Source organism: Anarrhichthys ocellatus, unplaced genomic scaffold (genome assembly GCF_004355925.1).
Source record: "Anarrhichthys ocellatus isolate YVR2014 unplaced genomic scaffold, GSC_Weel_1.0 scaffold28, whole genome shotgun sequence".
NCBI classification, from domain to species: domain Eukaryota; kingdom Metazoa; phylum Chordata; class Actinopteri; order Perciformes; family Anarhichadidae; genus Anarrhichthys; species Anarrhichthys ocellatus.
The window spans coordinates 4488349-4502063 of NW_022280058.1; the positions used below are offsets into that span (position 1 = coordinate 4488349).

The following is a 13715-nucleotide window of genomic DNA, read 5'->3' on the forward strand; positions in this document are numbered from 1 at the left end:
ATACAAAAATGCACAGTATATACAATCATTGAAATAGAATAATATTAAATTAACTAAGTATACAATAGTGCAAAGATTTAACCAAACAACAAACAAACAACAGAGTAATGGTGTTATAGTTTTGTGATTGTGACACCATATTTTAACGTACATTTTCATATTTTTAAATCATGTCTTATACTGTTATACTGTATTGTTATGCACCAATCAACGTTTGTTGATAGACAATTTATTTTCGACCAAAATCCAACTTCGCCCGGGACCTCCAATCCAAAGTGGAGGTTAACGAGGGGTATTTGAAGGCAGCATGTCAACTGTACAGAAACGGCTCAGAAATACCCTCATACCGGAAAGAAAATTTGACAAAAAAATATAATCTGTAATTCAACCTATTCAAAAACATCGTTTACGGAGAACCACCAAAGATTTTATCACTCAAATTTACAAACTGCGTCACAGGCAGTGTTAAGACGAAAATCACTTCACACAAGGGTCCTACCAACTTCTCTGTCCATAGGAATGACGTCGTCGGAAGGGTAATCAGCTGATTTTGAGCGATCAAATGAACCAAAATAACAGAGTTTTTTCTATCTAAAGACGGTTAACATCTACCGACAACTGAAGCTATTCGGTTTGGACATTGTTGACATGCTTTATTTGGGTAAGCACAGATCGTAAAGCTTCTGTATTGCGCAAATACTCGACCGTATTTATGCTAAGTCAGAGGAACCTAACGTTACCGAGCTAACGTGTAGGCCTGTTTGGTTGCTTTGTTCGTTTTTGTTGTTGTTGTCGTCGAAGGATTTTAGTAACACTTGTTGCCTTGTAGCGGCGGAACGGGCTCCAGCTGTTTACTTTTAGCTATTAAAGCCATGTTTTAACTGCCGGTCGCAAATAAATAACGGTTAACGTTACAGCTAGCGTTAGCAAGCTAGCCGCCTGTATCCACACAGAAGCACAAATAGGGGCTAACGGTGGAAACATCCGATGTGAAGTCATTCAATTTTCGTTTGATACGTTGTCTAACGTTAATGGGTTCTGTGGTACTGCGGATAGCTAATGGATTTTGGACTGAGGACATAAAAAAAATAAAAGACCCCCCCCCCCCCCAAAAAAAAAAAGAAAATGATGATCAAAATTTGGTTAAAAATCAATCGCGTGATAGAATCCACTTAAATATTACATCTGCTTTAGATCTGTTCACATTTTAGCATATTTTGGAAAATATAAGTTTTTCAAGTAAGGCAATTGTCATTGTAAAATTAACTTATCTTGTGTTTAGGTTACTCTTATATTTATATATATATATAATATGATGACTCTGTAGTTAACAACCTATTTAGCTTTATTCATTTGACAAATGTGTCCACTAGATGACAAACCAAAACAAAATGAACAATTTCTAAAATCATTTAGTTGTCAAATCCATTTTTCAAGCAAACCTTCAACATTTTCTGTCTCTGGCTTTTCAGTTGTAAGGATTTTCTACTTTTATCTATTTTATACCATTGTAGATTCATTCTATTTAGGTTGTGGACTGTTAGTTGGAGGAAACCTACGTTAATCTTTCACATTATTGTGTGGAGGTATGGGGATCAACCTTCTCCTTACAAAAGCTATACGTATTATGAATATGGCTAGCTACTATGATCACACAAATCCATTGTTTGTAAAGTCTCATGCGAAAAAAATGTAATGATTTGGTATATTATAAAACAATGCAAACAATGTTCAGAGCTAAAACAATGTCACTGCCAGACTGTGTACAAATGTTTTATTCAATATGCAAGTGTAAATATGATATGAGAGATGTTTGTAAATTATCCGTACAAAATGGGATTAAAAGGCGATGCTTTTCTATTGTTGGGGTTAAATTATGGAAAAATGTAAGAATGTGTAACACATTTTTGGTTTTCAAAACGATTGTTTATAAAGCTATTTTTGAGGGTTATAAGTGTGAAGGAAATATATTTATGTCATCTTTTTTATATTCTTGAGGGTAGCTTAATTGATAAGAATGTAAGATATATATATATATAGCCTTTCAGTCATATTGTATACTAGATTTTATATTGGCTATATTTATTGTGTTGTGTGTGATGGATAAATAAAAAAACACTACACACTACTACTTGGAATACTATGTTGACCATTTCCTTCAATTTTTTTGTGTGTGTAAAATTGATTTGAAAACATAAAAAAATAGTCTTTTAGTTTCTTATTAGTTCCTTAAATGTAGTTGTCAAAATTAGTTGCCGTTCTGGTATTGTATTTTTAGAAATGTCCCTGTCTTTTGCACAGCACAGCTGTATGCAAAAACCTGAGATTACATTGTGTGATACTTTAAAGTCTTGTCACATGATATAAAACAACCCTTTTCACCATAATAGTCACATCCCAGTAAAGTCTACAGGCTCTACGTTTCAGTTGCAGCACATTAACGCTGACTACACATTGTCTACCTTTTCAATGCTCACAGTCTGTGCACTCAATGAATGCAGACAATGTGTGGACTCTAGACTGGTAGAAAGGACCCTATGCACTTACATAATAATACCAATCTAGTACCCCTGTAAGCTGTGACAGTGAGCCTGCATCTACAATACCAGGACTCTGAAACTGAAGCAGCTAAATGGAATTCAGCCGTCGTTCATTTTTGTTTTATTTACATCTGTCGGTTTCCTACTGTGACATGTCAAAATATCCTCTGTGAAAAAAGACCTATTGGACAGGACTGTTTGGATATGTAAAGTCATTAGAACTACAGTGCAAACTGATATTACATGAGGCCCGATCATTTATTTTACGGTTATGTATAAGTGCAGAAGTTAATATGATCTTTTCAAGTGTCCGCTAATTATTTCCTCATATGCCTTCTGCAGACCGTCATCATGGACAAGATTTTGGAGGGCCTCGTGAGCTCCGATCACTCCATTCCAGTGAAGAGGGCCATTGTGAAAAAGGTAGTGGAAGCGGCAGAGAAAGAGGTGTCGGAGGAGCAGTGTCAGGCATTGTTTACACTCACCACCCGCCTCATCTTGCTCGGTGAAGATGCCTTTCAGAGGCAGATCGGCTTCCAGGTTTTGGAAGCCTACGCGCGTTACCACCGCCCAGAGTTTGAGCTTTTCTTCAGTAAAGACTTTGTCCTCGGTCTTCTCCAGCAGGGCTATGTCCAGCTGGACCGCAAAGACCCAGCCATAATAGACTACATTCACTGCTGCCTGCGGCTGCTCATCAGCTGCCCCTCTGTGCTTGAGATCTTCGCCGTGGTTCAGGTGGAGGTTTTGAGGATGGTGTGTGAGCGTCCCGAGCCAGCTCTTTGTGCCCACCTGAGTACTTTGCTGTCCGACTTCGTGCAGTGCATCCCGAGGGATAAGTCGGGCGTTTTGTTCTGCCAGCAGCTGGTGAGGACCATCAGTTACTTCCACTGCTTCGCCAGCCAAGAACGGGAGCTGAGAGAGTATGTAGGCCAGGTGACGAAGGTTAGCACCCTGCTGCAAAATATCTGGAAGGCTGATCCAGCCACGCTGCTTCCCTCACTGCAGGAAGTCTTTGCTATTATCTCTTCCACAGGTAAGACTCCTTCTGTCCTTCCTTTCTTTCTTCCTTCTAAAATGTCTATAATACATAGAGCAAAAACAGCCATTACTTTTCTCTAGGGTAAGTTTAGGGACACCTGGAATTAGGTACAGCTGTTCTTAAGAAGCTTACGGATTTATTCATAGATTTATAAACCAGTAATGAAAAAATAGTATTTGCATTTGGCAGCATGGGACCATGACTTATGACTCTCCCTCCATAAATCTTGGCAGTAATACCAGGGTTGTTAGCACATGATGGAACACCGAGGAACAGTTACCTTGTTTGATTTAGTTTTTTTTTTTTCAGGGCCGTGCCAAAAGCTGACTTTGATCCTTTAGTTCTCTCATTTGAATAGGTTGGCTGATGTTCATCCATTCAGTATTATTGGCTCGCTGATTATTGTCATTTTCGTGGTAATGGCTTCACTTTACACTTGCCTGGAGCAATCCCTGGAGCAAAAACAAAAACCCTTCAAATCCACAAGGTGTGCATTGTCGTCATGGATAAATATTGAAGCATTAGCTGTGAAGATGTGGTGGAGTTCAGAATACTAATATAGTGAGCAGCACAAAATAACAGCAGGCAGCCTGCTTCAGTGAGCGATGGAAGCAGAGCCGCTTTGGCTTAAAAGGCCGCCACCTCGTTTTCAGTTCCATTTGTCAGGCGAGCAGTGCTTCTAAAATGCTGGTGTCAAAATCCTGTCCCACTAACAAATCAACAGATCCACACTCCTCTTCCCAGATGTTACACAAACACTATGGAACTACTGTATATCCAAATACTACAGGAAACCATCAAAGGAAAGCTGTGATGCAAGATATCTTTTGTTAATGCAGAGCTATTCAGCTGCAGAGCAATTTAGACATTTTATTCAGGCCTACTTTAGTTTAAATGTGCCCTGTGCGGCTTATTGTGTACAACGAAATGGGTATTTTACTCTGCTCAATATCAGCAGATACTCGGTACTCAATGTTAAAAAACTTGGAGTTTTGGGGGGGGCGGCTAAAAACTCGATTTCATCCCAAGTCACAGGAGATGGACAAAACAACAGGAAGAGCTTAAATATAAGGCCTTAGTTTGTGGTGGTGGTGCAAAAATAACAGATGCTGTGTAGTGATGTACCACCTCTACTGTGATTGATCTCCTGCAGACCCCTCCTTTGACCCTTCCATTGCTCTGGCCAGCCTGGTGCAGCACATCCCCGTCCAGATGATCACCGTGCTAATCAAGAGTCTCACCACGGACCACAATGTCAAAGATGCAAGCATGACGAAAGCACTCTGCAGGTTACCTCTCGCATTGAATCGTCTGAGATTGATGTTGCCATAACTTACCCGCGTGTTTGCACATTGTTCTCACTCCGTGTGCTTCTCTCTATCTACAGGATGATTGACTGGCTTTCTTGGCCTCTGGCCCAACATGTTGATACCTGGGTCATCGCTCTACTGAAGGGACTGGCTGCCGTTCAGAAGTTCACTATCCTCATAGACGTCACTCTGCTTAAAATTGAACTGGTTTGTAGTGGGAACTTGTCATTTTGATTTGTTATGGATGAAGAAAGGAGAAGAAGCCAGTCATAAATTGCATGCATTTAAAAAAAAAAAAAAAAAGAAAAAAAAAAAAAAAAAGCTACGCAGATGTTAAACTGCAGTAATAATGAAGCTGGATTGCAGCATTTTTTTTAAAAATTAAGATATATTACCCAGGGCTGTATAAATGTATTAATGATTTTGTTTTTGAACCCATAGGTATTCAGTCGTCTGTGGTACCCCATTGTGCGGCAGGGAGCGCTAGCTGTGCTCTCCCACATGCTGCTGAGTTTCCAGCACTCTCCTGAAGCCTTCCATTTGGTACGGGATCTCCTGCCTCCTCACAGCCCATTTCCCCTCTCATACGGCCACTCGATTGGTTTTCTCATTTTCTTCTCTTCTGGCTTAAATGACTTCAAAGCCGCATAGACTTCTTTTCCCAGAACCCCCAGGCTCGGCAGCACTCTCCCCTCCTAATGATGTGTGAAGCACTTAAACGTCAGGCAATGGCCCTTGAGCTGGACAATTTCATTAGTATCTAAAAAAGTATATATTCTCCAAAATACTCAGCAAATGAGGCTGAACCCTCTGTGGGGTTCCCGATGGGCAACTACCCTCTGGCTGACCGTGCTGCATGTTTCTGTGATTAATATTAGCAGCACCTTCCAGCACCTCGGTGTCCTCAACGTTTGTCTTATCTTTATCCCTCACCGTCCCAGGTTGTTCCACATGTGGTGCATCTGGTCCAGTCTCTGAGGACAGATGGTCTCCCCACCAGCAAAGCGTTCTTGCTGCAGTTCACTGAGCTCATACACTGCATGATGTACCAATACTCCGGCTTCCCTGACCTCTATGACCACATACTAGAGGCCATCAAGGTAAAAGAGCACATTCTATATATATATATATATATGTTTTCATGTATATAGGTATTTAAGAAAATGTTGCTAACCAGTTAACTTAGAAGGATATTTACTACATTGCATAAATAATCAAAAGCTTTAAGAGTTTAATTGTCAACTTCTTCAGTGTGCTCTCTTATCTAATATTTTAAATGTCTCTTCTCAGGATCTCCCAAAACCCGGAGAGGAGAAGATCAAGCTGGTGTTGAATCAAAGTGCCTGGACGTCCCAATCCAACTCATTCGCCTCAGGTCCTCTGAGGCAAGTTGGAAAGTCTGAGACCGGCAAGACTGGCCTGGTCAACCTTGGGAACACCTGCTTCCTGAACAGCATCATCCAGACCCTCTTCATGGCCACAGAGTGAGTTGTGTGTGTGTGCAAGAAACACGTGCACACTTGTTGCATTTTTATATTTGTATATTGAAACATACATCACGGACAGTGTAGTTAACCTTTTTATTTTTAATTTTTTTTCACAGTTTCAGGCAGCATGTTTTATCATTACATCTAAATGGTTCCAACCCGCTAATGAAAAAGCTCCAGCTGCTCTTTGCTTTCCTTGCACACACTCAGGTTAGTGTTGTCCTGTGTAATAGATATATACAGAGAGAGCGAGAGCTTTTATTATTGATGACACAACGAACTCTGTGGTGCCTGTCTGTTTCCTGCAGAGGGCAGCATACGCTCCCAAAAACTTCTTGGAAGTATCTCGGCCTCCCTGGTTCAATGCTGGCTCTCAGCAGGACTGTTCCGAGTACCTCCGGTTTCTTCTGGACAGGTACGGTCGCTCTCCAAGCACATTAGGTGAATCACAGTTGGATTGTGTCAAGTTAGTGTGTGTACAAAATGTCTTTTTCCTTTATTGTTCCCCTTGATGAATGATACGAAGCAAAACTGTGCAATGTTAGTGCAACATCTTTGTGTCACTAAATGCAAACTGGAAAAAAGCTTTTGCTATAAAGAACGCATAAAGGGTTTAGAGTGTTGAGTGAGCATGACTGTGGGTTTCTGATGGTTTTCTTTAGAACTAATTTTCGTGACTGAGGTTGATCTGGTACACTATCGCAGCAGTGGCACACATTAAAATCAATATTGCAGTTGTATTTTCTCCTCTAGTGTTGAGTGCCCCCTTGTCTCCTGATCCCAAGGTTGCACGAAGAGGAGAAAACACTTCAAGTCCTGGAATCGGTTAAGCCAAAGGTTGCCCCCCCCGTTGACACGAGCAGCAAAGACCCAGCGGGTCCGACTTCTCCAGAGAACGGCGAGGAGTCCTCTTCGGCTCCAGCGGAAATCAAACCCGAGGATGAGGGGAGGACTTTGATAGAACGGGCGTTTGGGGGGAAGCTGATCACAGGTATTCGCTGCATGCAGTGCAACGGCATCTCCGAGAAAGAAGAGCCTTTCACAGACCTCTCTTTGGCCTTCTGTCCTTCTGCCTCTCAGGGCGGCCCTCAGCCCGAGGGGCCCTCTGAGGAACCCAAGGTTCTCTGTCAGGGATCCGTCAATGGCGGCAGTGAAATTCCTGAGCCGGGCTCGGCCAAAGCACCAGCTAGCAATGTCCATTTTGTGCCCGTGACGAATGAGCCTCCCCTGTCTGTGCCTGACTTGGTGAACTATTTCCTGGCTCCAGAGATCCTGGATGAAGAGAATGCCTATTTCTGTGAGAAGTGTAGCTCCCTCCAGCGGGCAGAGAGGACCATGAAAGTGGTGTCAGCACCTGAATACTTGATCCTCACCCTGCTGCGATTCTCGTATGATGCCAAATGCCACGTCCGGAGGAAGATATTGGACAACGTCACCATCCCTCCACTCATGAGACTTCCTGTCCACGCCCCTTTAATGCCTACACAATGTTCCTCTTGTACCTCTTCTCCTCTGCAAGTGGATTCGCCCGAGAGCAGCGAGAATCTGGCGAAGAAGCTCAAACCGTCTCAAAAGGACGAGGAGGAAGAGGAGACCGAGAGAATAGCTGGAGAAGAGCAGATAAATAGAGGCAGCGAGATGTCACTCCAGTCAGTGCCCTATGTCCTCAGCTCGGTGGTGATGCATTCTGGGATATCGTCGGAGAGTGGCCACTACTATTCTTACGGTCACAACATTAATGGAGCAGATGGAGCACAGCATCCAGCCAACCACTTTGCCCTCAAGGAGGATTTGGGGAATGGCGACCCCGAGTGTAGCCTCTCCACTTGCTCCGCTCTCTCAATTCCACCTGAACAAGGAGGCGCGCTGCCTAATAGAGGCCAGGAGGCAAGGGATTGGCTGCTGTTCAACGATAGCAGAGTGACATTCACGTCCTTGCAGTCGGTGCAGAACATTACAAATCGCTTCCCCAAGGACACGGCGTATGTGCTCATGTACAGGAAGCAGGAGCTACCGGGGCAGAACATAAATGGGGGACTGATGGCAAATGGAATGAGGTTGAGTGTTGAGCCTCCCCTGCAGAAAGAACTACTGGACGCTATAATCAAGGACAACAAGCTGTATTTACAGGTATGTGGGGGTGAACCAACGGAAAAAAAACAACTATACTTCTCCCACCTACAGGCATTGTGTCGCTCCCTATGAATTATACCAATTAATGCTAGCCAAGTGTGAAGTGATTAGCATTAGAGCAAGTATTTAATCTGCTACTAAGAGGTTCATTGGATATTTTGGGTGAAACCACTGTGCTTATTTTTCATGCTTCCCGTGCATTTGACGCGTAACATCATTACCACTAACCCCTCCAAGCGTGACGTTATTATGGAAGTCGAGGGCTGTACAAGACTCTCTCAGGTGGAGAGAGGCTGAGTGAAAACAGAAGACTAAGAGAGTATAGGATTTTCTTGTTTTTTGACTGAACTTGAAGCCAAATCTGAACTGTCCCGTTACAAGACATGAGGTGCAATTTCACGAGTCATTGAACTGTGTTGTGTAGAGTTGACTTTCTAGTGCACTCGTATGAGTGAGTAAAGTAAATCACCTCTAGAGGTGCTGTAATAATGTTAATAATAAGTGACAGCTCTGTCAAATTGAACTACAGCTGTGCCAAATTAGCTCTTTGGCATATCTCATATATATATATTTATTTATTTTCTTTACACGTAAGAAGTGATCTAACGCCGACACATTTCTCTTTCCTCCACGCTGTCAATAGGAGCAGGAGCTCAGTGCTCGGACCCAGGCTCTCCAGGCGCCGTCGTCGTCCTGCTCATTCAGGCCCAACGGTTCAGATGACAATAACCCACCAGGGAGCTGCGGCCCATCTGGTGGAGGGGGGGGGGGGGGGGGGGGGGGGCTTCAATACCATTAGTCGACTGGTCTTCTGAAGGAAAATCTGCTGCAGGAAACCAGATAAACTGGCACTGAAAGAGTCGAGAACTGATCATACCATAGATGTGCATATAACCTCCTGAAAAGAGCAGTGAAATCGAACGCACACACACACACAGCGTCTGCGCTGATTCTGATACTACAGTTGTTTTTGTTCTTACTAAAATATTTTCTACACCACTGTTTCACTCTTATTATTTGGTTGCATTTTATTTATTTTAGATTGGGTTTTTTTTTTGTGATCTCAACATTGTAATCTTTCATTAAACTTCCAAATTTCAAAACTTGCAAATGTGTTCTCTCCCTTAAATTTAAATAATGACAGTAATAATAATAGATTGCATACATTGATAAATGTGTGATACTGGTTGAGTCTAAAACATGCTCATGTTATCTGGCTTGTCATGTTTATATTACCGCGCGCACACACACACACACACACAAATGTATGCAAATACATGCATGTGCAGTGCACCGTACAGAAGAAAGCATTCAACTAAGATTTTTTTTTTGATTTGTCATAGTTCTGAACATGCAGCTCACAAACTGTATTTTTCTGATTTGCATGCAGCTTTTCTTCACGAGCTGTTTTCATGATATTCGGGTCTTTTTTGATGTGTGCTTTGCTGTGTTTTACAGGTTTCATATCCCATGCAATAAATGTACATACTGAAAAATATCATGGAATACAAAACTGTGTGGACAATTGAATACTACATTTGGGTAATTGCACGATAAAGGCATTTTCAACATGAATATTTAATGCTGACTAATGGGTGGTGTTTTGAACATATTTGACAACAGTTAACTGTTTGACGGCATATTTTAATGTATTCCTCTGAGTTGATCATTCAGGGAGACTTTGGTGTTCATGCTGATTTTATGTGCCTTTTTGATATATTTAATGCAGATTTTGGAAGAGGAATTTGTCAGGATACACACCTCAGCTGTACTGTGTTAATATTCATATTGGCTTCACCTGTCCCTACAGTAAAAACAAACCCGTTTACGTTGTATTGTCTTACTTAACCAGGCAGGTTATTTAAGGTAAAGTTATTTAAAGAGGTGGTCAGATGTTGGGGATTTAACTATAAATGTAATGGCTAACATGACAATAGAAATGTTAAAAAATAAAGTCAAAGATGAAAGGCAATTATTGAATACTCAATTGAGCTGACATGACTAATTTATCTGGAAATGTGAAGGAAAACACCAAAATGATGAGTGTTATGCTTAAGCATACCTCAATGTCTGCATGACCACTTGTCACATTTCCACTGCATAGAATATATTAACCACAAGGAGCCATCTCGAGTACTACATCTTGTTTTTTATGGGATGATCACCCACTGTACATCGTTTATATTCTTTCTTAAAGTATATACAGACTTTTCAACACGAATGCCAGTTTTCTTCTAGATCTAAGTGTGACATGATGGATTTGCAAATAATACATTTTTTTAATTAAATAGATGCTTCAAAATGAAAATGAATTTCAATATGTTATTGACACTACTAACCTCAATAATCCCACTCCAAAGCATGCAGCTTTTTATGGTGTAAACTACTTTGTTGATTTAAAAAAAAAAGAAACGGGAGTGTCCATTGTTGCATAATTCATCAAAACAAGCACATGTATCATCTTTTTGCTTCAACTGCAAAATATTTTTTGCATAAATGGAAGTGAGTATACAAAGCTGTGTCTGAAAAAGGAACTGGGAAATCACATACAGTCACTTACTGTTCTTGGGCTAATAACAAATGACAATTCTAATGAAGCAACAGCAAAGGACTTACATAGGTGCCATTTATTACTAATTAGGGATTGATATGGGAAAAAACTGTTGTAGCACAAAATCTTTAAGGGAGAAAAAAATCACTGATTCTCAACTATTAATCAACCGAAGCATTCCAATTTTCACCTCACATTTGTTGAACACCACTTATGGGATGATCTATCTTCTGTTCAATTTAAAGTCATATTAGGATTTTATCATTTTAAAATTCGTTATAGGTTTTGTAGTGCCATACATTGCATACAGTACGCATATTCATTTGGAATGTACTGACAGCAAGCCCGGTCTGTTTATCTGGTGTCATTGCAAATTAGTTTTGCACTGCACAAAAACACTGTAGATTTATGCACCTGTAAAGCAACACGACGCAATATTAAAGACAGCTTCCCAGACACAAATGCACAGCCTCTTAGACATGCCACATTTAGGAAGCATGGTGCATCCAGAATGTTGCACACAAGCTAATTAATGCTGTACCGAGGACTGTATAGTGCCAAATATATGGTGGGCTGTCATGAAAAAAATTCATTAACAGGAATTGGTGTATTGTGTCTACATCCTGTAATTGCTGCTCCCTATTTCTTCATCAATACCACGGCTGTTGAAAGAGGTAATGTGCAATGGCAAAGTCATTAATCGTAGACTACGAAGAAACATCCTTGGGGGGGAAGTGTTCACCATTACAATGGCATTCCAATACGATTCCTCGGATACCATTGGGAGTCTACAGGGACCACGTCTTTGCTGTTGTGAAGTAGACCAGTTGTGAGTGCTGTGTCCGGTATATTGATCAGATATGGTAAACCAGATCAATATTACACTTTACAATACCTTTATCTACCATTGTGGTGTTTGACAGTAGTTTAGAAAACTACTGATCTATCTATCTTAGAATTCAGTTCAAAAAATAATCACATGCTGACAAAAGATATCTCTGATATAAGTTGTAGTTTCAAGGCATTGTTAAGAAGTAAAAAAAGACTAAATATCTGATATTTAAACTGTTGTAATATATGTACAACAATGAGACTTCATACCACAAAAGATAAATGCCATAATATGACACCTTGAGTGCACTGTCTTCCTTCCTTCTATCCTACGAACATTACATGATGTTATAAGGAGTTTTTCACGCATTATGGATAATGTAGTTTAGACGTGCAATGATTCCTTGGGAGATTTTGGTTCAGACTGAGGTGGGTCCTTTCTTTGTCTTCTCTGCAATTGTCTGAGTCCACTTTTTGTAATCACCCAGAGGTGCACGTGGCTCTGTCACACCATGTTGCATCTATCAAACCGTCCTACAGTCATTTGTTGTGTTTTGGGACGGAACACAAACGATTGTTGAACTACATGTCCCATGTTTGAGCTTTATAGTTTTCACTGCACGCCGCCGCCGCCTCCCCATTTCGTCCTCTAGAGTAATTAAGCGAGCAGAGCTACAAAAATGTGACATCCGGTAGTAACTTTCAAAACAAATCTCCAAACGTTGAGGGACGATGTTGAAGGAATGTGATTTGCGTGGTTTTGCTTTCTAAACATGGATATTACCTCGAATGAAGATCATGATCCACGCGTGAAAATGAATTTGGTCCAATTTAAACTCCTACTTTTACCAAATGTAATAACTGGCCACGACTCTGAAAGTTTAGACAAATGAGCATATATAACTGTGACTGCCAAATATCAATTAACAAAGACAATATGGACAATTTACACGTAACATGTCAGTTTCATAAGTTCAAATCGGTACGATAGAGCCCTTCAAACTAACGTTCTGGACGAGACAAAAGATTTATTTTGAAGGAATCCATGAACATCCGCTCTGTTGCCATTAGGCCCGTGAGCTTGACACCGCCATGTTTCAGAGGAGGGTGAGTTTAGGGAAAGACGGAGCCACACTGTCAATCACAATTAAGGAACCATGGGAGTAAACTGGTGAGGAAGCTCGGCGGAACCACAGTGTTTACGGTGAAGATTGTTTTAATTTGCGCAGAAACGACCACTATGCACCGGTACACTGTGGGACATTCACATCTGATCTCGCCAACTGGGAATCGCTCCACTTTGACGGGAATTAGCATGATACGTTACATATAACAACAACAAACTTAGCGACTTCCAGTTGCCTGTGCCTTCTTTTTTTCCCTCTGCCCTCACAGCGTTCCAGTTTGAACAAAATACACAAGTCACCGTTGATATTTGTTCAAAAGGCGGTGCCGCGGAGGTTTATATTAAACCCGAGCCCTGGATATACCCGTGTTTTTGACTCCCAACTCGTGGAAAATCTGGTCTGTGCATTTCAGAGAACTGCCTGGTCGGCAAGTCGACTTTCGAAGGAGTGACGGTATTTATCGCCCCCCCCCAAAAAAAAACACAAAAATACTTAACTTTTTATATATCAATTTTAACCGTTTGAGCTTTGTGCCAACGTGTTTTTTTCTTCTTCCAGGTACAAGAAGACACTCCCAGAAACAAACGAAGCCAAAGAGCAATCTGAAGGGAGCCGATATGAGTGGGGGAGATGTGGTGTGTTCAGGGTGGCTGAGAAAGTCTCCTCCTGAAAAAAAGTTGAGACGTTACGTAAGTGC

At 41.2% G+C, this 13715-nt stretch overlaps 2 protein-coding genes across 5 annotated transcripts in view; both read left to right on the forward strand.

Annotated features, from left to right (window-relative positions):
• Nucleotides 1-523: 523 nt before the first annotated feature.
• On the forward strand, nucleotides 524-10335 carry usp38 (ubiquitin specific peptidase 38). The gene is made up of 11 exons (XM_031863354.1): nucleotides 524-661; nucleotides 2883-3573; nucleotides 4733-4868; nucleotides 4967-5096; nucleotides 5331-5432; nucleotides 5831-5989; nucleotides 6180-6373; nucleotides 6493-6586; nucleotides 6685-6791; nucleotides 7162-8506; nucleotides 9153-10335. Exons 2-11 carry the CDS (start codon nucleotides 2892-2894, stop codon nucleotides 9306-9308), a joined length of 3105 nt encoding a protein of 1034 aa, XP_031719214.1. The 5' UTR covers nucleotides 524-661; nucleotides 2883-2891; the 3' UTR covers nucleotides 9309-10335.
• A 2657-nt stretch (nucleotides 10336-12992) lies between these two features.
• Nucleotides 12993-13715, forward strand: part of gab1 (GRB2-associated binding protein 1) — a 47327-nt gene continuing 46604 nt past the window's right edge. For 3 of the 4 annotated variants that reach the window (XM_031862998.1, XM_031863000.1, XM_031863001.1), the window contains exons 1-2: nucleotides 12995-13471; nucleotides 13577-13707. In XM_031862998.1, the coding sequence (XP_031718858.1) occupies nucleotides 13636-13707 (72 nt within the window). In that variant the 5' untranslated portion in view covers nucleotides 12995-13471; nucleotides 13577-13635. Of the gene's footprint in view, nucleotides 13472-13576; nucleotides 13708-13715 lie in introns of all 4 variants that reach the window. The other variant, XM_031862999.1, reaches the window with a different exon arrangement.

Coding starts and splice junctions, on each gene's coding strand:
- usp38 (XM_031863354.1), top strand. CDS start 2,892: ATGGACAAGATTTTGGAGGGCCTCGTGAGCTCCGATCACTCCATTCCA. Junction 6,587..6,684: donor CTTTCCTTGCACACACTCAG/GTTAGTGTTGTC, acceptor TGTTTCCTGCAG/AGGGCAGCATACGCTCCCAA. Junction 8,507..9,152: donor ACAACAAGCTGTATTTACAG/GTATGTGGGGGT, acceptor CGCTGTCAATAG/GAGCAGGAGCTCAGTGCTCG.